The sequence below is a fragment of the Hemiscyllium ocellatum genome, chromosome 16, assembly GCF_020745735.1.
Source record: "Hemiscyllium ocellatum isolate sHemOce1 chromosome 16, sHemOce1.pat.X.cur, whole genome shotgun sequence".
NCBI lineage: Eukaryota > Metazoa > Chordata > Chondrichthyes > Orectolobiformes > Hemiscylliidae > Hemiscyllium > Hemiscyllium ocellatum.
In genome coordinates this window covers 81156956-81179002 of record NC_083416.1, presented here as the reverse complement: position 1 = coordinate 81179002, position 22047 = coordinate 81156956, and the positions used below count along the sequence as shown (strand labels likewise).

General features: G+C 40.8%; 1 protein-coding gene across 1 annotated transcript in view; it reads left to right on the top strand.

The window, feature by feature from the left end:
• The window catches only part of LOC132823514 (protein diaphanous homolog 1-like), a 342084-nt gene that overhangs the window by 263985 nt on the left and 56052 nt on the right, over nt 1–22047 (top strand). Inside the window, exons 23-25 of the mRNA XM_060837454.1 lie at nt 3487–3616; nt 5234–5359; nt 15810–15973. Coding sequence (XP_060693437.1) covers nt 3487–3616; nt 5234–5359; nt 15810–15973 — 420 coding nt within the window. The remainder of the gene's footprint in view (nt 1–3486; nt 3617–5233; nt 5360–15809; nt 15974–22047) is intronic.

Sequence of the window (22047 nt, the reverse complement as noted above, 5' to 3'; positions counted from 1 at the left end):
TGAGGGACAGGATATACATGTATTTGGAAAGGCAAGGACAGATTAGTCATCATTGCTTTGTTCATGGGAAATAATGTCTCTCAAATTTGATTGAGTTTTTTGAAGAAGTAACAAAGAGGATTGATGAGAGCAGAGCAGTAGACATGATCTATATGGACTTCAATAAGGCGTTCGACAAGGTTTCCCACGGGAGACTGGTTAGCAAGATTAGATCTCACGGAATGCAGGGAGAACTCGCCATTTAGATACAGAACTGGCTCAAAGGTAGAAGACGGAGGGTGATGGTGGAGGGTTGTTTTTCAGGCCAGTGGAGTGCTACAAGGATCGGTGCAGAATCCACTAGTTTTCATCATTTATATAAATGATTTGGATGTGAGCATAAGAGGTAGAGTTAGTAAGTTTGTTGATGGCAGCAAATTGGAGGTGGAGTGGACAGCGAAGAAGGTTACCTCCGATCACAACGAGATCTTAATCAGATGGGCCAATAGACTGAGAAGTGGCAAATGGAGTTTAATTTACATAAATGCGGGGTGCTGCATTTTGGGAAAGCAAATCTTAGCAGGACTTATACACTTAATGGTAAGGTCCAAGGGAGTGTTGCTGAACAAAGAGACCTTGAAGTGCAGATTCATAGCTCCTTGAAAGTGGAGTCGCAGGTAGATAGTGAAGAAGGCATTTGGTATGCTTTCCTTTATTGGTCAGAGTATGGAGTACAGGAGTTGGGAGGTCATGTTGTGGCTGTACAGGACACTGGTTAGGCCAGTGGAATATTGCGTGCAATTCTGGCCGCCTTCCTGTCAGAAAGATGGTGTGAAACTTGAAAGGGTTCAGAAAAAATTTACAAGGATGTTGCCAGGTTGGAGGATTTGAGCTGTAGGGAGATGTTGAATCGGCTCAGGCTGTTTTCCCTGGAGCGTCGGAGTCTGAGGGGTGACCTCATAGAGGCTTATAAAATCATGAAGGGCATGGATAGGATAAATGGACAAAGTCTTTTCCTTGAAGTGGGGAGAGTCCAGAACTAGAGGGCATAAGTTTAGGGTGAGAGGGGAAAAATATAAAAGAGACCTAAGGAGCACCTTTTTCACACACAGGGTGGTATGTGTATGGAGTGAGCTGCCAGAGGAAATGGTAGAGGCTAGTACATTTGCAGCATTTAAAAGGATCTGAATGGGTATATGAATAGGAAGGGTTTGGAGGGATATGGGCCAGGTGCTAGCAGGTGGGACTAGATTGGGTTGGGATATCTGGTTGGCATGGACATGTTGGACCGAAGGGTCTGTTGCCGTGTTATACATCTCTATGACTCAAAATGAAATCTTTGGGCTCCTATCCCTATTATGTAATATTTGCTTCAGTACCTACCCATGCTGCTGATTTGCTCACTGCTGTAAGCTATTTGGGACAGCCTCATGTTTACTTTGCAAGCACCTCATAAAGGCTTCTTCAACTATACTTTCCCAAATCTGCATACTCTACCAGCTGGAGGACAAGGGCAGCAGATGCATAGGAATACCATCATCTCCAAGTTCTCCTCCAAGCCACATGACATCCTGATTTTAGATATATATATCACCGTTTCTTCATTGTTACTGGGTCAAACTCCTGCGACCCCTTCCCAACAGCATTGAGAATATACTTACACCTCAGGGACTGCAGCAGTTCAAGAAGGCAATTCACAAGGGTTACACCGGAAACATTGACTTCTCCACCTCCTGATGCTGCCTGGCTTGCTGTGTTCTTCCAGCCTCCTGCTTATCTACCATAACCGCTTTCAGCAGGCAGTTTGGGTTAGTAATAAAACTTGTCTAGCTCGCAATGCCCACACCACATGAACAAATTTTATTTTAAAATTCAATTCTACAAAGCTTCTTCAGCAAAACACTTGGCTGTTGTGCCTATTATTAGGCGACTTGCATTTGCAATAGCATTTCAAAGGATAATGTTTTTCTGAAGAAGTTAGCAGTGTATTTTCAATATCTATAATCAGGAGTATCTTTTTTTTTAAGAATTGCACTCAGAAGCTTTATCTTATGGTTTGGTTGAGGAGGTAGACTGTTGAACTGAGCCATATCGACTAGTAAGGTCCTATAACTATTTTCTGGTCTGGACTGAATTATCTGATTTCAATCAAGCTGTCATGACAGGACACTTCCACTCAGTCAGCAAGCATGTTCCAGACCTTCAGGTCATTTGCCATTTTGATTTATCATGTTTTTGTGCTCTCTCTTCTGTCCTCAGCCTCCAGTAGTGTTTCAGTGAATCTCAAAGTAAGCTGGAAGAACAACACTCCATTTTCCAAATGAGCACTTTACAACCTCTGGGCTTAATATGGATTTCCAGAACTTCATAACTATGAATTCCTATATTTAGTTTCATTTTATTTCCTCGTACATCTTGTTGCCATTTTTTGTGTTCATTGCCAGGATGTGGGCATCACTGTCTACGCCAGCAACTTTGCCCATCCCTAATTGCACAGAGGGTAGTTGAGAATCATTCACATTGCTGCGGTTTAGAGTCACATGTAGGCCAGACCAGGTAAGAATGGCAGTTTCCTTCTCTAAAGGGAATTTGTGAACCAGTTGGGTTTTTCTGGCCATTGGCAATGGTTTCATGGCCTCATCAGACTTTTAATTCCAGATCTTTATTGAATTAATGTTCTGTCCTCTACCATGGTGGGATTCAAATCAGGAACGTTACCTAGGTCTCTGGATTAATGGTCTAGCAATAGGCCATTAGGCCATCTCCTCCCCTAAAATGAAATGGCTTGCTTTCAGACAGATCTGGCATTTGTTTTTCGTTTGCATCTACTCTGAACCAATGCTTTGTTTCTTTACCTCTACCATTACCACATCCTTCAGTTTTTTCCATATTTATATATAGTTATTTTTATATTTAATCTCTTGCCCTCTAATCTTTCACTCACTTTCTCTTTTCGTGTGTCTGACCCTTGTTATCCCTACCTCCTATTTCTCTCCCCACAAATGATGCTGAGATTTTGCAGCAGTTTGTTTTTATTATGGTAGAACCATAGATCTCAGTACCGCTGAATAAAAAAAAAGTACAATAACCAGATCCAGTGGTTGCTATCCAATACTGGTGATAAAATGACAGCTGAAGATAACGGCTATGTGGACTTGCTGGAAATAATTTTGATTCGGTGTATCAATGTAAATTGGACTGCACTGAATTTGTAGCTTAGTTTGCCCAATTTTATTTTCCACTGACGTCAACAGTAATTGGAAGGGAGCTGTGAAATGGACTGTCAATTAACTATTGCCCAATGTTTCATGAAGAAGACTGGGCAGTTGACCAAAGCACTTAAAGGAGTCCAGCACCTTTAGAACTGTTGACAACAAGGGTTCAATGACACTGAATTTTTTTATTTTTTTCAAAAATGAAACCTTTATAAATAAAAATACACTGTTTTTCTGGCTATTTATTTTAAAATGCTTTTTATTCATTTTTTATCATCATGTTTCCTACCAGTTAAAAGATACAAAATCCACTGATCAGAAGATGACACTTATGCACTTTATAGCAGAAATGTGTGAAGAACAATACCCTGAAATCATTCACTTCACAGAAGAGCTAAACCATGTGGAAAAAGCAAGCCGAGGTAAAGGATTTATAAAGCTTTGAAATAAAGAGAATGACCTAGATAATAGGAGATAGAAAATATTATGCTGATCATCCATTAAATCTCTTGTAAAACATGTAGCCATTGATTACAGCTGGTGCAGCAGTCCCTTCTGCCACTGACCTACTTAGCATCGCAAGCTCTGCCTTTAGCGTTCAATTTGTTTTGCAATGCAGGAATTGTGCAATGATTTTTGGTTTCTCTAATGTACTATAAAATACGTGATTGCATTAAAAAGAACAAATAATTTAAGAATGATGCAAACCTACTGATATCAGAGAGGCAGTGCTGCCTGCCTGGAAATGTGTGGCCACAGGGAATTGTGCATGCTTCAGTTAGTAAGCAGAGTCTGGTTTAAGATTTATCCATTTCGTAATAAAATTTATCATCGCTAGGGCTCACTGTGGTTCCGTCGAAAGCTTTCACTACTTCAGCATACGATGTTTGCCTTAACCCTTTTGAAGTATTTTATGTGACTGAAAGGGGAAATGTTTCAGTTTAAAATGAAAAGAAATATATTGGAGATATAAATGTGAAAGTTATAGGCGTGAAAGTGCTGCTGGTTTATCATGCCTACCCCACATGTGATATACGAAACATGATTAGAAATATCCACAGACTACAGGAAGTGGTATTACTGTGCCAATTTGAAAAATTAGACAAATGAATGTTCTGTAAGGAAACTGAGTTCCATGAAAAATTAATCTCTTTTTGCTGTTGTTTGAGCAGCTGTGTGTTTCTAACAACAACAGCTTACATTTATGTAATGCCTTTAATGTAGTAAAGCAACTTGGCATTTTGGAGGAACATTATTAAGCAATGTTTGATGCCAAACCACCTAAGAAATATTAGGGCAGATAACCAATAGTTTGGTCAGAGTTAAAATTTATGGCTTGTTTTAAAAATGTATGGAGGGAATTCCAGGACTTACTGTCAGGCAGTTAATGACAGGGCTACCAATGATGCACAATGAGATTGTCAGATGCAGTATGACAATTCAGAGGCAGTGAACAGATTGAAAAAGGTGGTAGAGAGATGGAATTGGCTATTGCCAATATGCATGTGAAATTTATTTTCTTTAATATCATCAAGGTGCAGTTTATAGTTGAATGATAGCAAGGGTCCAGGTGTATTCATTTATCCACCACATTCATCTTCCCCCTCACTACCAGACTGGAGCCAGGATAAATCAGCACTTCTGATCATTGTCCAGTTACTTTTGCATTGCAGTGCATGTACATAGATGTGGTGAAAGACTGCAATAAATTTCATATGATGGTTGGACAGAAACCTTACAGCTTTATAGTGCCACACCTGACTGTCACTTAACAAGTTTTTTAGTCTTAGAATTGAATCTAAGTTTTTCCTTATACAATATATGTACTTGTATAGTTTTCAGCAAAATCCATTGAGTGCCAATTCGGGTACAACATTGATTCCCTTTTTGACAATTGATGTAGTCACTCCAGCTGAGCTTGCTTAGATCATTCAGTTCTCCACAGTCTACCTCGGTTCCTGTTGTTCCATACATATACATTGAAGAAAATGTAAAGCAGACAATGCTGAAATAGTTGACTTTTTTTTTGTTGCTTACAGTTTCTGCAGAAATGTTACAGAAGAACGTAGAACAAATGGGGAAACAGATTGCCACTTTGGAAAAAGACATCAGCACCTTCCCACAAACCAGTGACGATCAAGACAAGTTTGTAGAGAAAATGACCATATCCTTTCACTTTGTTTAGTTAAATTAAAATTTATTATTTGTATTGATATTACCCGCTGCCTACCTATTTTTCTTCATATGTTTAAATGCAGTAGAAATTTTCAAAGAACTCTTGAAATGTAAAAAGTGTGAAGATTAACATTATTCGAGATTCTCTATTCAGCATGAACCACTTTTGTCATTTTCCAATTAGCATTATTGCAACATTGACAATCTGTAGAAATGCTCAATTTTTAATTCTTCTATGTAATATGCATGTTGCTGGATCGATCAACATTTATTGTTCATTCCTAAATGTCTTTGAGAGAAGGTAATGGTGAACAACCTCCTTTCAGCTGGAGCAATGCGTATGGCAGAGGTATACTTACCTTGTTAGGAAAGAAGTTCAAGGGATTAGCTAGTGACAGTGAAGGAATAATGATCTAGTTTTGAAAAATTCTTTTGTAGATTATGAACTTGTAAATAGTGACCAAACATTTATTATCCATTCGCAGTTGTCCTCAAGAAGATGATCGTAAACTGTCTTATTTTGTCAGTGTAGTCCATGTGGTAGAAGCGCACCCACAATGCTGTTAACAAAGGGAGCTCAAGTAGTTTGATCCATGATAGTGTAGGAGCACGGCGATGTGTTCGCGTCGTGTTCCCATGATTCTGCTAGTGTCATCTTTCTAGTTAGTTGAGGATGCAGGTTTGGAAGGTAATATCAACAAGGCCTTAGTGAGTTACTGCTGTGCAAAATTGTTCTCCATACTATGGATTTGGTGACTTCCGGATTCCAACAGCTTGAATTAAATAGGTTGACTGAAAGCTAATTGGTAGTTGGGGAAAAAAATGTGAATAAACATGTAATGCAGAAGATATATGAATACTGTGACATGAAGTATTCATGCTTTGTTGAGAAGGGTTCGAGAGTAGGTGATCTTAGATCTTTAAATTGTTAAAGTGAGTGCTTTTCTATGACTACCCTGTTGTTTCTGGAGGGAATGCAGACTGATGGGCATAATTTTGAAATTAGAACTAGTCCACTTAGTACTGATATTGGGAAAGATGTCTTCAAAAGATACAAATCTGAAACACTCTTTGAAAGCATTATGTTACATAAGCCCCCAGGACCTGCTGGATCTATGCAGACTACTGAGTAACATGAGTGAAGAACTTGGAGGGGTGTTGTACAAAATCTTTATATCCTCTTTATTCACAGGCAAGGTCCTAGAGGACTGGAGAATAGCCAGTGTTGTCCCCTTGTTTAAGAAGGGCAGCAAGGGTAAGCCAGGAGCTTGCATATTAGTGAGCTTTATGTCAGTGAGAAAGAAATTTTTGGAAAGCAGGGTTTTTTAAATTTGGAAAAATATAGACTTATTAGAGCCAGGCAGCATAGCTTGGTATGAGGGAGGTCATGTCTCAAAGTTGCTTGACTTTATTGAGGAAATGGCAAAGGTGATTGAGGGCAGAGTGGTGGTTAGCTACATTGACTTCATCACGATCTTTGACAAGGTCCCTCATGGCAAATGATGCAAAAGTGAAGTCACATGGGATCTGCCGTGAACTGGTAAAAGGGATACAACTGTCTTGGTCATAGAAGATAGAGACTGGAGATCTGTGAGTGGCCAGAGGATACAGCAGAAGATAGATGGGCTGGAGACTTGGGCGAAGAAATAGCAGATGGAATTTAAGCCGATCAAATCGGAGGTGATACAATTTGTAAGGTCAAATGCAGAAGGCAAGAATGAAGTAAGTGGCAGAATATTTAGAAGCATAAATGGGTGGCACGGTGGCACAGTGGTTAGCACTGCTGCCTCACAGCACCTGAGACCCGGGTTCATTTCCCGACTCAGGCGACTGACTGTGTGGAGTTTGCACGTTCTCCCCGTGTCTGCGTGGGTTTCCTCCGGGTGCTCCGGTTTCCTCCCACAGTCCAAAGATGTGAGGGTTAGGTGAATTGGCCATGCTAAATTGCCCGTAGTGTTAGGTAGGGGTATGGGTGGGTTGCGCTTCGGCGGGTCGGTGTGGACTTGTTGGGCCGAAGGGCCTGTTTCCACGCTGTAAGTAATCTAATCTAATCTAATCAAATAAATACAGTGAAATCTGGACATACAGGTCCACAGTTCCCTGAAAATAGCAACACCAGTGGATAAGGTGGTCAAGAAGATGTATGGCATGCTTGCCTTCATCGGGCATGGCAAGGAATATAAAAATTGGCAAGTCATGTTGCAGCTGTATAGAAATTCAATTATGCCACCTTTAGAATATTATGTACATTTCTGGTTGCCACACTACTAGAAGGAGGTTTTGCAGAGAGTTTAGAAAAGATTTGCCTGTTTGTTGCCTGTTTGGGAGGGTGGATAAACTCTATTTGTTTTCACTTGAACATCTGAGGATGAGAGGTGACCTGACAGAGGTTTACAATATTGAGAGAATTGGATAATTGGAGTCTTTTTTTCCCCAAGGTAGTATGTAGGTTCATGATACAAGATGGAAAATTTAAAGGAGTTATGGGCGGAAGGCTTTTGCACACAGACAGTGGTAAGTGCCAGAATGTGCTGCCAGAGGAGGTGGTGGAAGCAGATACAATATCAACGTTTAAGAGGCATCTTGACAGATACGTGAATATGCAGGAAATAGAGGGATGTGGATCATGTAGAGGCAGAACGTTTTTAGATTAGAAAGGTGTAGTGTCAGTGCAGGCTTGGTGTGCTGAAGTGCTTGTTCTTGTGCTGTACTGTTCCTTGTTCTATATTCTTCCCCACCTCAAGTAGATTTAATGAATTGTAAGAGTGAGAAGGGGCGAAGACCCTACAGCACAATTAGTCTGCTCTGCCATTTAATGCAATTATGATTGATCTGCAGCTTCAACTCCACATTCCCAACTCTTCCACATATCGCTTGATTCCCTGAGAGACTGAAGTCTGTCTGTCTGTCTCAGCCTTAAATGTATTCAATGATGGAACAGCTACAGCTTTGTGGGATAGAGAATGCTAATGATTCACAACAGTTCTAATAAAAAAAAGTCTCCTCATCTCTGTTCTGACTTCCTTACCCCGAGTTTGTATTCTCATTTTCTATATTGCCAACCCGGGTGAAAAACAAAATGTGTTCATGGGACACTGATACCTAAGCAAAATACTGTGGATGCTGAATTCTGAAATGAAAGCAGATACGAGAACAGTTCCAAAATCGAGTTCTGCTGTCCTTAATTTGTTTCTTTCCACCAATGTTGCCTGACCTGCTGAGCTTCTCCAACATGTTTGGCTTTACCTTCTATTTCTGGGGCATGTTGATAGACACAAAAAATTCAAAAAAGGTAACTAATTTCAGTGAATCATTTTTAAGAAGATTGCAATGGGGTCCTATTGATCCTGCTATCTTTAATTTTAGACGGCGTTATTGGCCCAGAACAAATGGAAAATGTTGAATTATACAACGAGTTCTATCAGCAAAACAGAAGGCAGAAAATAAGCCACCTGGTACAGATCCATTCCTGACTAGTGATAGTAATTTGGAATAGAAGAGAATAAAAATTGTTCCCCTTTTTAAAAAAACTTAGCATGGCTTGTACTTGCAATTCTGATTTGTTATTCCAAAGATTTTGCATTGCATATTTTGCACTTTTGATTAGATTAGTGTGAACAAAAGTTTTAGTACATATCCCTTCTTGAAGCTGCCAAAACAGCAGCAGGGAGAGCTGTATTCATGAAGAAGTACAGAATATATTGCTAAATAAGCAAATGATTTGTTTCGAACAGGGATGTAAATTATATTATGTTGTTTTACTCAAAAATAAATAACTGTCTTGTTGATTCTGCTTCTTTGTAACAGACCGTGACATGTAGATAGGAACAGGAGTAAGCCATTCGGTCCCTTAATTCTACTCTGCCATTCATAAAACATAGAACATGACAGCACATTACAGGCCCTTCGGCCCTCAATGTTGCATCAACCTGTGAAACCAATCTGAAGTCAATCTCACCTACGCTATTCCATTCTCGTCCATATACCTATCCAGTGACCATTTAAATGCCCTTAAACCAAAAGAGAAAATGCTGGAAAATCTCAGCAGGTCTGGCAGCATCTGTAAGGAAAGAAAAGAGCTGACATTTCAAGTCTAACTGACCCTTTGTCAAAGCTGACAAGTGCCCTTAAAGTTGGTAAGTCTACTCCTGTTGCAGGCAGTACATTCCATGCTCCCAAAACTTTCTGACATCTGTCCTATACCTGTCACCACCTCAGTGTAAAGCTATGTCCCCTCGTGTTAGCCATCGCCATCCAAGGAAAAAGGCTATCACTGTTCAACCTACCTAACCCTCTGATTATCTTACACGTCTCAATTAAGCCACCTCTCAACCTTCTGTCTAATGAAAACAGCCTCAAGCCCCTCAGCCGTCCCTCGTAAGACCTTCCCTCCATACCAGGCAACATACTAGTAAATCTCCTCTGCACCTTTTTCAAAGCTTTCCGCATCCTTCCTATAATGCAGTGACCAAAACGACACAATACTCCAAGTGCAGCTGTACCAGAATTTTGTAATCATAGCTAATCTTCTACTTCAGTATAATTTTCTAACACCATCTCCATATCCCTTGAAAGCTTTATTAACTCAAGACCTATCTAGGTCTGTTTTGAATGCATGCAATGTATATGTTCCTTCAGTGTGACTGTCTCTCCAGCGAAGATTTATTGGACCCCTTACATCTGGCATAGGATCTACCCCTTAAATTCTGGATTCCATACACTACCATTGTTGAAATGTTGACTGACATGTGATTTGCATCTTTGCCATGTCTGTGCAAATGATGTGATGATTCAAAAGCAATGTGTTAGCCTTTTCAATGTGTCTGAGTAGGGTTTCGCTTCTCTTATAAATTCTCAGTAAGAATACACTCTAAGAATGTACAAATTAAGAGCAAAAGTAGGCTATTTGGCACTTCAAGCATGTTCCACTAATCAATAAGATCACAGCTGACCTGACTTGTGATTCAACTCACTATCCTGCCTATCCCAGTAACTTTTGACTCCCTTAGTATGAGCAAGTACCAAATAAAATTCTCATATGAACCATTGCAATATGTAATGAGTATTTAGGTTAGAGTACAACGGGATCTTGATCAGATGGGCTAGTGGGCTAAGCAGTGGCAGATGGAGTTCAATTTAGATAATTTTAAGGTGCTGCATTTTGGAAAGACAAATTAGGGCAGAATTTATAAACAAATAGTAAAGTTTTGGGAGAATTGCTGAACAAAGATTCATAATTCCTTGAAAGTAGAGTCATAGATAGGTGGATAGTAAAAAAGATGTTTGGTATGCTTTTCTTTACTGGTCAGAGTAGTGAGTTTAGGAGTTGGGAGGTCATGTTGCTGCTGTACAGGACATTGGTGAGGCCACTTTTGGAATATTGTGTGCAATTCTGGTCTCCTTCCTATTAGAAGGATGTTGTGAAACTTGAAAGGGTTCAGAAAAGATTTACAAGGATGTTGCCAAGGTTGCATGGTTTGAGCTTTAGGGAGAGGTTAAAGACTGGGCCTGTTTTCCCTGGAGCATCAGAGGCTGAGGGGTGACCTTAGAGGTTTATAAAATCATGAGGGGCATGTATAGGGTAAATAGACAAGGTCTTTTCCCTGGTTGGGAGGGGAGTCCAGAAATAGAGAGCATAGGTTCAGGATGAGAAGAGAGAGATTTAAAAGGGAGAGTTCTTCACACAGTGGGTGATGTGTGTATGGAATGAGCTGCCAGAAGAAGTGGTGAAGGCTGGTACAATTACAACATTTAAAAGGCATCTGGATGACCACATGAATAGGAAGAGTTTGGAGGGATATGGGATTAGATTAATTTAAAATATCTGATCAACATGGATGTGTTGGACCAAAGGGTCTGTTTCCGTGCTGTACACCTCTGAGTCTGTGACTAACAATAACTCTTGTGCATTATGAAGTATTGTTTTTTGACTATTTCTGTCAACATGTTAGAATGCACTGACTTTGTTAGAATACGACTTCATTGAAATTGGGCATATTTATGTCAGCAGGCTAGTTAGCTTAACGAAACCTGATTGTATTTTCAGCAAGGACTTGTTGTAATGTGAATCACTAGAACAAAATCTAAGCAGCCAATGCAGTTGCATCATCTGAGAAGCCCTGAGATCAACTAGCATAACACAGAATGGGGATCAATATCAGGAAGCCCTGGAACTGTGAACTGAGAAAAAGCAAATCATGAGTTTTGAATTACTTCTAAAGCTAAAAATCAAGGTCTTGTATAACCATACTGAGTGTAAAAATAATGCCCCAAGCACCACACAATTATCAGTTGAGTTCAGAACTGGAAAGCTGCTTTTGAAGTTTGCCAATCTGTTTCACTCTTAGAGAATTTCAATGATTCAACACACAGTACAGATTCCTTGCTAAAATTAGAGCAGCACAAAAAGACATGTGCTTGTATAATGTGGTTCTCAGACATTAGTATTATTTGCATTTTGAAGTCTAGGATAATATTGGAGTTTTTTTTTGTACATCAATTACCAGATCAAATGACTCCAGGAATAATTGTGATTTTTGAGGTCATGCACACAGTGATGTAATTTAAGGAAGATCCTAAATGCATTTTGAGATAGCATGGAGCATATGAAATTACAAACTTGGTCAAAGACATGCATTTAGCCAGAATACTCAGGAATAGATTGTACTTTTCCAGTGGTTAACTTGACATGATTTGAGGCGTAGTTAGAGAGTCATTTTTAAACATTGAGATTGAAAGGAAAATGATAAATCTTGGTAATCGAATTTATAGTAGGTGTGTGAACATACAATCAAGAAATAAAAATGAGCAGACATGTATTAGAAATCTCAGCAGCTGTGAAGTGGGAAAAACCTATTTCTACCAAAGAGATATCAGAGCGAGGGACCATATTATAAAAGGTGGTCAGTAATAAATTCAGTAGACAACTCAGCAGAACCTTTTTTTATTCTTTCATGGGACGTGACCTTCACTGGCAGGACAAAAAATTGTTGCTTGCTCCTTGTTACCTGTGAGCTGCCACCTTGAAATACTGGGCTGAAATGAGTTCTAGAATTTTGGCCCATCGACAGTGAAGAATCGTCAACATAGTTTCACATCATGGAAGTGAGAGACTTGGAAGGCAACTTGCAGGTGGTGGTGTTCCCATGTATCTGCTCCTCTTGTCCTACTTATGAGCAGAATTTACAGATCTGGAAGGTGCAATTGAAGGAGCCTTGGTGAAATATTGCTTTTGTTAAGTGGAGAATAGTTAGAATGTGGAATTCACCAGCACCAGCTGAAATGAATGGCATAGATATATTTCAGGCGAAACCGATACGTGGGGTAGAAGGAAATAAAGGATTTGTTGTGAGGGTAGCTGAAGAATTTTGAGGACTGTGCTGGAGACACATCAAACCCATTAGAAACAATCTGACAACTGCCAGAAATATTGGAATTGGGGCAGTGATTTAATGACTACCTTGCTAACCCTTTGTTCTATCATCCTTTTCTTTGTACTGATGCATTATTCTATACTTTCTCTGTTTGATTTTCTTCAATGGTTTTGCATACATTGCAAGACGTTGTGTAGCCTTAAAAGCACAGATGTGAGCAGTCATGAGCAAAACTGATCCCAACACGAAATTGGTTTACAGATTAAGTTGCATGCATCATGATTTTGTTATTGGTTGACTTTTGGATGATTGTTTTAACTCAACTCATGCAAATCGCCACTATATGCAGGAGGATATCAAGACGGCCTCTGTCTCTTTGATTCATGTGAATCACACCTTATAAAGCAATATTACATACTGAATTGTGGTTAAAATTGGTATTACAGGTTCTGTGACTGTGTTCAAAACTTTTAATCCTTCAGTAAATCACATATTTGTTGCAAAACATGCTTTGAAATTACAATATTTGAGGCCAATCTTTGTATTAAATTGCACTTGCATTCCTGCTGTGACACATCAGCAGTCTCTTTTGTCATCAGTGTTAACACTTGGTGAGCAATACACATCTCTTTCTCTGGCTTTAGTTACAAAGGTTTTAAACTTAATACTTGGTTAATTTAGTTATTGAAGATTGAGTGAAATAAAATAATAAAATGATAAAATGAGGAAGAGGATTCAAGTTAAATCCAAGGCTGTATTAGTAACATGCTTGAAGTGCTAAATAGCCTACTTTTGCTCTTAATTTGTACATTCTTAGAGTGTATTCTTACTGAGAATTTATAAGAGAAGCGAAACCCTACTCAGACACAATGAAAAGGCTAACACGTTCCTTTTGAATCATCACATCATTGCACAGACATGGCAAAGATGCAAATCACATGTCAGTCAACATTTCAACAATGGTAGTGTATGTTGTTTTCAATTCTGTGCTGAAGAACATTGTACAGAATTAATTGAGGTCACAGCATTTAAATTGCCAGAAGGATAAAGTCTAACATTCAAAATGAGGTTAAAAATCACACAACACCACTTTGTACACCCCAATCCGACACCGGCATCTCCAAATCTTTCAAAATGAGTGTTGTAAGTTTTCGACCAAAGCACTGTATTAGCATCTTTTAAGAGTGAAATCCATTTTCCATGGTTGAAATGATGCTGTGGAATTGTTGTTACATTGAGTATTTTTAAGATGATTTCTTTCAGGTTTTTTTTTTGGAAATGCTTTGATGATGAAGTTATTTGATTTTAAATTGATCTCTGGTTTAAAGAGGGCTTAGAGCAGGATGTGAAGTGATGAGGAAGTTTGAATAAAAGCTCATTTACTCTTGGGTTTTAGTTGGTACAGTTGAATTATCAGATAATTGCAGTAATGTTTCAAAACAATCAAAATGAAATAGTAATTAAATCATTAAACTTTGCCAGTGCCTTTTTCTCAGTCTTGTCTCCATCAGTTCCTGTAAAAGGAAAAGTAGCTTTAATGTTACAAAGATCAATCGCTTGTCAATTTTAAATAAGGATCCTCGTCAGCTGTTAACTCTGCTTCTCCCTCCACAGATGCTGCCAGACCTGCTGAGTTTCTACACTTTTTTTTGTCTTTATTTAATTAGTGGCTTACTCAGACACTAGTAATCATGATGTTTGTAGGACTGGGCTCATTTGAAGAGATAAAGTTGGGTGTTACTCAGTGTAGAAGCTAACTGTTTGCTTGTACCTAACATTTTTGCTGTTTACAGGACTTTGAACACAAATAGAATTCCATGCACCTGTGAAGATCAGCATCTATTCAAATCTGAAAGTGCACATCATTATGTTCCTTAATATGTCTGAAATAATATGTGAAAATGTCACTTTGCATATTACGTAGAAGTGGCAAGAGAGAAATGAGCAATTTTTTCCAACCATTACTAATCATGAATGTGAACAGAAGCGATCCCTGCACAAAGCCTTGTGGGACACAGCTACCCATTTGCAATCACTGTGCAATTGCTCTTAACACATGCACTCTGTTTCTTTTCTTCTAATTAGCTTTAACCAAACTTAGTTCCCTTTCCTGTATTACCATGCTTATTGGGTTTTTTTCTCCCAGTAGTCTCCTGCGTCTTGGACTGTTGAAGGCTTTCTGGAAGTTCATGGAACCCACACCTATTATGTTTCCTGAGTTTTCTAGTTCTTTCTTCAAAGTAATCTCAAGTTAAGCGCAATCATCATCCCTGAAATCTGACATGGCTGTTTCTCTTAAATGTCTCTTTTTCAAGATACTGGATGCTTTTATTGGGTCAAAAGTAGAGGAAGGTGTTTTGAATATGGATTTTTTAATAAGCTAGCACTTCTAATTGGTTGTGCACTTATCATAGATAAATATCAAAATCTGTTTAAGATGCCGAATAACATGTATTTGTACTTGCAGCAATACTTATTTTATCAAACTTGCAGATTTATTTAATTTAAGTATGTATTATGACTATTCTGTCAGAAGTAACTAATGGTTTTAATTTCTTCAGGTACAGTATTGGTGTTTTGAAATGTAACCATCAGAATCAGATGCATGGGAAAATATGTAAATCTAATGCTGCAGGAAAATCTAGCAGAAAATTGTAAAATAGTTGTTGAAGATGGTCATGACTTGTTTATTTCTCGATGTAATGTTTTTTGACATCAGCATGCATACTAGAGCAAAAGCAAAATACTGTGGGCGCGAGAAATCCACAAAACAAAATTACCAATACTTGAAAGAAAATAAAATGTTACCCATCTGAAAAGTTAATGTTTTCGCAAGAAACGCTACACATTATTTCCAGCACTTAATTATTATCATACTGCTTAAAATGTAGGTCAGTTTTAGAGCATAATCAGTACAGTGCTAATTAAATGAAATAACTTCAGTTATAGTTGCATCAGTGAAAACAACAATGCTAATCTGTGTTATTGAAAAATTATGATATTGTAAATCATGTATGTACCATGCTAAATGTCAAGGTAACTTTTCCTTAATTAAAGCTTTGACACAGTTTTGTACAGGTTGCAAGGGAACAGTTTGAAAAACTATCAGAAATGCATAAAACCATGGAGGAGGATTTTGAAGATCTTGGAAAATACTTTGTCTTTGACACCAAAAAAATATCTGTTGAGGAGTTTTTTGGTGATCTTAGTAACTTCAAGAGTATGTTTTTGGTAAGTGCTTAATTAATTATATATGAAGCAATGCAGCAGTGATATGGCCATTTCTGAGCTTTGATGCAGCGTATTATCTTTACAACCTGCTCCCGACCTGGTGGCTGTCATTTTTAGTTTTCCAGCAGGACAGTTCTGCATAGAGGCGAAGGACGCTTGATCTTACCCATCTTAGCACTAAATGCCCAGTTTAAGTTAACGACATTAAGTGGGCTGGAGTCACATGTAGGCTAGACCAGGGAATGACAGCAAATTTCTTTCCCTATTTGTGAACAAAATGGGTCACTTTTTCAATTTAATTAATTCCCAGACTTGTTAATGAAATTAGAATTCCGTCCTCTGCATGGTAGGAGTTGAAACTGTCTCTCCTCGGAATTAAAAAGTGTGGTTCTGGAAAGGCGCAGCAGGCCAGGCAGCATCCGAGGAGCAGGAGAATTGACGTTTCGGGCATAAGCCCTTCTTCAGGAATGAGGCTGGTGTGCCAAGCGGGGGGGATTTTGGGGGGAGGTGCGCTGGGAATATGATAGGTGGAAGGAGGTGAGGGTGCAGGTGATAGGCCGCAGAGGGGGTGGAGGCGGAGAGGTCGGGAAGAAGATTTCAGGTCAAGAGGGCGGTGCTGAATCCAGGGGTTGGAACTGAGATAAGGTGGGGGGAGGGGAAATGATGAAGCTGGAGAAATCTACATTCATCCCATGTGGTTGGAGGGTTCCTAGGCGGAAGATGAGGCACTCTTCCTCCAGGCGACGTGTGGCCAGGGTCTGGCGATGGAGGAGACCAAGGACCTGCATGTCCTTGGCAGAGTGGGAGGGGGAGTTAAAGCGTTCAGCCATGGGGCGATTGGGTTGGTTGGTGCGGGTGTCCCAGAGGTGTTCCCTGAAATGTTCCGCCAGCAGACGGCCTGTCTCCCCAGTGTAGAGGAGACCACATCGGGTGCAGCGGATACAGTAAATGGTGTGTGTGGACGTTTAGGTGAATTTGCGACGGATATGGAAGGATCCATTGGGGCCTTGGGGGGAGGTGTGGGTGCAAGTTTTGCACTTCTTTCAGTTGCAGGGGAAGGTACCAGGAGTGGAGGTTGGGTTGATGGGGGGTGTGGACCTGACAAGGGAGTCGCGGAGCGACTGGGTCTCTCCAGAACGCTGATAGGGGTGGGGAAGGAAATATATCCCTGGTGGTGGGGTCTGTTTGGAGGTGGCGGAAATGATGGAGGATGATACGATATATTCGGAGGTTGATCCATACCCCCCACCAACCCAACCTCCACTCTCAGCACCTTCCTCTGCAACCGCAAGAAGTGCAAAACTTGCGCCCACACCTCCCCTCTCACCTCCCTCAAAGGCCCCAATGGATCCTTCCATATCCGTCGCAAATTCACCTGCACCTCCACACACACCATTTACTGTATCTGCTGCACCCGATATGGTCTCCTGTACGTTGGGGAGACAGGCTGCCTACTTGTGGAACGTTTCAGGGAACACCTCTGAGACACCCGCACCAACCAATCCAACCGCCCCGTGGCTGAACACTTTAACTCCCCCTCCCAATCCGCCAAGGACATGCAGGTCCTTGGCCTCCTCCATCGCCAATCCTGGCCACACGACGCCTGGAGGAAGAGCGCCTCATCTTCCACCTAGAAACCCTCCAACCACAAGGGATGAATGTAGATTTCTCCAGCTTCCTCATTTCCCGTCCGCCCCACCCCACTACTTTATCTCAGTCCCAACCCCTAGATTAAGCACCACCCTCTTGACCTGCAATCTTCTTCCTGACCTCTCCGCCCCCACCCCCATTCCGGCCTATCACCCTCACCCTCACCTCCTTCCACCTATCGTATACCCAGTGCCCCTCCCCCAAATTCCTCCCCCCCCCACCTTTTATCTCAGCCCGCTTGGCACACCAGCCTCATTTCTGAAGAAGGGCTTATGCCCGAAACGTCAATTCTCCTGCTCCTCGGATGCTGCCTGGCCTGCTGCACTTTGCCAGCACCACACTTTTCAGTTCTGGTCTTCAGCATCTGCAGTCCTCACTTTCTCCTAGTTGATCTCCTCAGAATTAGCTTGGACCTCTTGTTTACTCATTCACCTTTTTTCCCCTTTCTTGGTGCAGTGTTTTACATTGAGCCCTAGAGTTGTACAGCATGGAAACAGACCCTTCAGTCCAGCCAGTCCATGCCGAGCATAATCCCAAACTAAACTAGTCCCACCTGCCTGCTCCTGGTCCATATCCCTCCAAACCTTTCCTATTCATGAACTTATCCAAGTGTGTTTTAAATGTTGTAATTGGTGCTCACATCCACCTTCTGCTCAGGAACTTCATTCCACATGTGAACCACCCTCTGTGTAAAGAGTTTGCCGCTCATGCCTTTTTTTTATTTCTTTCCTCTCACCTTAAAGATGTATCTCTTGAAATCTTGAAATCCCCCATTCTACGGAAAACATACTTACCATTAATCCTGTCTATATCCTTTATGATTTTATAAACTTCTATAATATGTCCTCTCCACTTCCTATGCTTCAGTGAAAAAGTCCCAGTCTGTCCAGCCTTTATTTATAATTCAAACCTTCCATGCTTGGCAACATCCTGGTAAATCTTTTCTGAACCCTGTCCAGGACAGACTAGATAGCCCCTTGTTAGTTTTTTTTTACTACAGTACTGTGTATTACTGGATCATGATGTGGACTGAGACCTCTAATTTTCTCGAGCTGGAGCATCCCAGCTGTCGCCTGGCTGAGATCAGCTAATTTACTACAAACCAAAAATAAAACTGAGGATCCTCTGCTGCATACCATGCAATGTGTTTATGCACTAATTCATTCAGGGGAGCTCTTAAGCTTTGAAATTTATGAAATATAATGTGCAGTAAACCCTGCAACTGTTATACGATTGTGTCCTTAACTACTGACCACTCAAAAGTTTGATTTAATAAACTTATTTACTGATATTTAAACATGATATTTTGAGGTCCATTTGACATGGTCACAGTGTTAGCTTGACTGTCTTTGAATTAGGATGTTGTAAGTTCAAGTACTATTCGGATTTGTGTACAACATCTAGCTGCCAACAAAATGCCATGCTGAAAGAGTCATAGTTGTGGGTATATTCGCCAAGCTGGGAAGTTGATTTGCAAATGTTTCATCGCCTGTCTAGATGTCATCTTCAGTGCTTTGGAGCCTACTGTGAAGCGCTGCTGTACTGTCTCTTCTGGAATTTGTTGGTTCCGTTCCTACTGTCTCTGGCTGCCGGTTCTGGTTGTTCATTGTAGTGGCCGGTGTACTGGGTCCAGGTCAATGTACTTGTTGATGGAGTCTGTGGATGAGTGCCATACTTTTAGAAATTCTCTGACTGTCTTCTGTTTTGCTTGTCCTATGATTGTTCTGTTGTCCCTGTCCAATTTGTAGTAGTTTTCACCCATGTGTGTGGCTACTAGGGACAGCTGGTCGTGGCATTTTGGGGCTAGTTGGTGTTTGTGGATGCAGATTGCTAGTTGTCTGCTGTTTTGACCTATATAGTGTTTTGTCTTTGCGTGGAATCTTGTAAATTACATTTATCTTGCACATGATGGGTTTAGGGTCTTTTATCCTGGTGAGTTGGTGTCTGAGGGTGGCTGTCGGTTTATGGGCTGTCATGAATCCCAGTGGTTGGAGAAGTCTGGCTGTCAGTTCCGCGACATTTTTTATTTAAGGTAGTGTGGCTGCTGAGTTAGGTTATGGCATGTCCTCGTTGCCTGCAGATGAAGTTGTGGGGATATCCATTCTTGGTGAATATTCTGTAGAGGTGTTGTTGTTCTTCCCTTTGTAGGTCAGGAGTGCTGTAACGCACTGTAACCCTTGTAGCTCAGTACCTGCTCTGTGTGTTTGGCTTTCCTGTAGACTTTTGTGGTGCATTCAGTGTTCTTTTTACCATCACATCCAGGAATGGGAGTTGTTTGTTGGTTTCCTCCTCCTCTCATAAATCTGATCCTTGTGAGCATGGTGTTCATGTTCCAATGTGTGTTTTCGATTTCAATGATCACAGAAGTGTTGTCCACCTACCTGATTCAGAGTTTTGGTTGTATTTGTGGGCGGGCTTTTTTTTTCAGTCTTTGCATCACTGCTTCTGCTACGAGCCCAGAAATGGGTGAGCCCATAGGTGTCCCATTGATCTGTTCACATGTTGATGGTTGAACGTGAAGTGTGTCATCAAGCACAGTCAAGTAGTTTGAGCGTACAGTCCTTGTTGATTTGTTCCCCGCCGTGTTGCCTGTTCTGTCTGTCCAGCAGGTTGGCTATTGTCTCTTTGGCTAGAGTTTTGTCAGTTGAAGTGAACAGTGCCATTACACCAAATGAGACCATTGCTTCGCCCTTGTCTATGTTTATGTTTTTGATGTTGTCTAGGAATTCCTGTGATGATTGTATGGAGTGTTTGGATCCGCTGATAAGATGTTTTAGTTTTTGTTGAAGTTCTTTTGCCAGTTTATGTGATGGAGTTCGAGGAAGTTCCAGAATTGGTCTAAGTGGTAAGCCTGGTTTGTGTACTTTGGGTAATCCAGAAAATCTTGGGGAGCTGTCGCTTTCTGGTTTCATCTTTTGTAGGTCAATCCTGGTTATTAGTCCTTTTTTGTAGGTTCTGTAGTGTGTTGGTTATTCTATTGGTTAACGGTGGCGTGGCGTCACGCTCCTTCTGGTGGTAGGTGTCAGTATCTGCATTGATAACCATCATTCTGTCCTTGCCTGCTGGTACTGATTATGTTCTGGTCATTTTTGAGGGTTTTTAGGGCTTCTTTCCCTCTCTCATTGAGGTTGTTCATTTGTCTTTTCTTTGTTAGTAAGGGTACCTTTGTTTGTCTGACTGGTTTATTGGGTCTCTTCAGTTAGTTCTGACATACACTCTACTGCAGCTTGGAAGTCTATTGTTTTTGCATCCATGTGCTTGTGGTTGAGTCCCTTGACTAGCTTTTTCTATGTCTGTAAGCGATCTGTTGGAGAGGTTTCTTATCCAGGTTTCTATCGTGTTATCTTCTCGCTGTTGGATAGCTTAGTCATTTTGTCTTGTCAAGCTGTTCTCTTTCTGTCCATGGTTCTATTCCGTCCTTTGGTGATGGTCTGTTTGATTGTCACATTGCACTTCCAATTGGTGGTTTTTGAAATTAATGACTTTTGGCACATGGTTTTTTTAATCTGTACCTGTGTAGTTTGTTGTCTGTGTCTGTAATCATAACCTACCTCATCCTGAGACTGTTTTCTCTGACTGTTTCCCTTGTGGATTGTTGATTGGTGGTCTGTATTGACACAGGGTGGTAGTATTTGATTCCTTATCTGACCATTGGGATTCGTGACTACCCATAAACCGACAGCCACCCTCAGACACCAACTCACCAGGACAAAAGACCCTGTACCCATCATTTGCAAGACAAATGTAATTTACAAGATTCCATGCAAAGACAAAACACTAGGACAGAACAACAGACAACTAGCAACCCGCATCCACGAACACCAACTAGCCACTAAATGCCACACCAGCTGTCACTATTAGCCACACACAGATGACAAGGACCACAAATTCGACTGAGACAACACAACAATCCTAGGACAAGCCAAACAGAACAGCCAGAGAATTTCTAGAAGCCTGAGCTACTGAGACTTTATAAAACTCTGGTTAGGCCCCATTTGGAGTACTGTGTCCAGTTTTGGGCCCCACACCTCAGGAAGGACATACTGGCACTGGAGCGTGTCCAGCGGAGATTCACACAGATGATCCCTGGAATGGTAGGTCTAATATACGAGGAACAGCTGAGGATCCTGGGATTGTACTCATTAGAGTTTAGAAGATTAAGGGAGATGTAATAGAAAGTTACAAGATAATACATGGCTTGGAAAGGGTGGATGTGAAGAAATTGTTTCCGTTAGGCGAGGAGACTAGGACCCGTGGGCACAGCCTTAGAATGAGAGGGGGTCAATTCAGAACAGAAATGCGGAGACATTTCTTCAGCCAGAGAGTGGTGGGCCTGTGGAATTCATTGCCGCGGAGTGCAGTGGAGGCCGGGACGCTGAATGTCTTCAAGGCAGAGATTGATAGATTCTTGATGTCACAAGGAA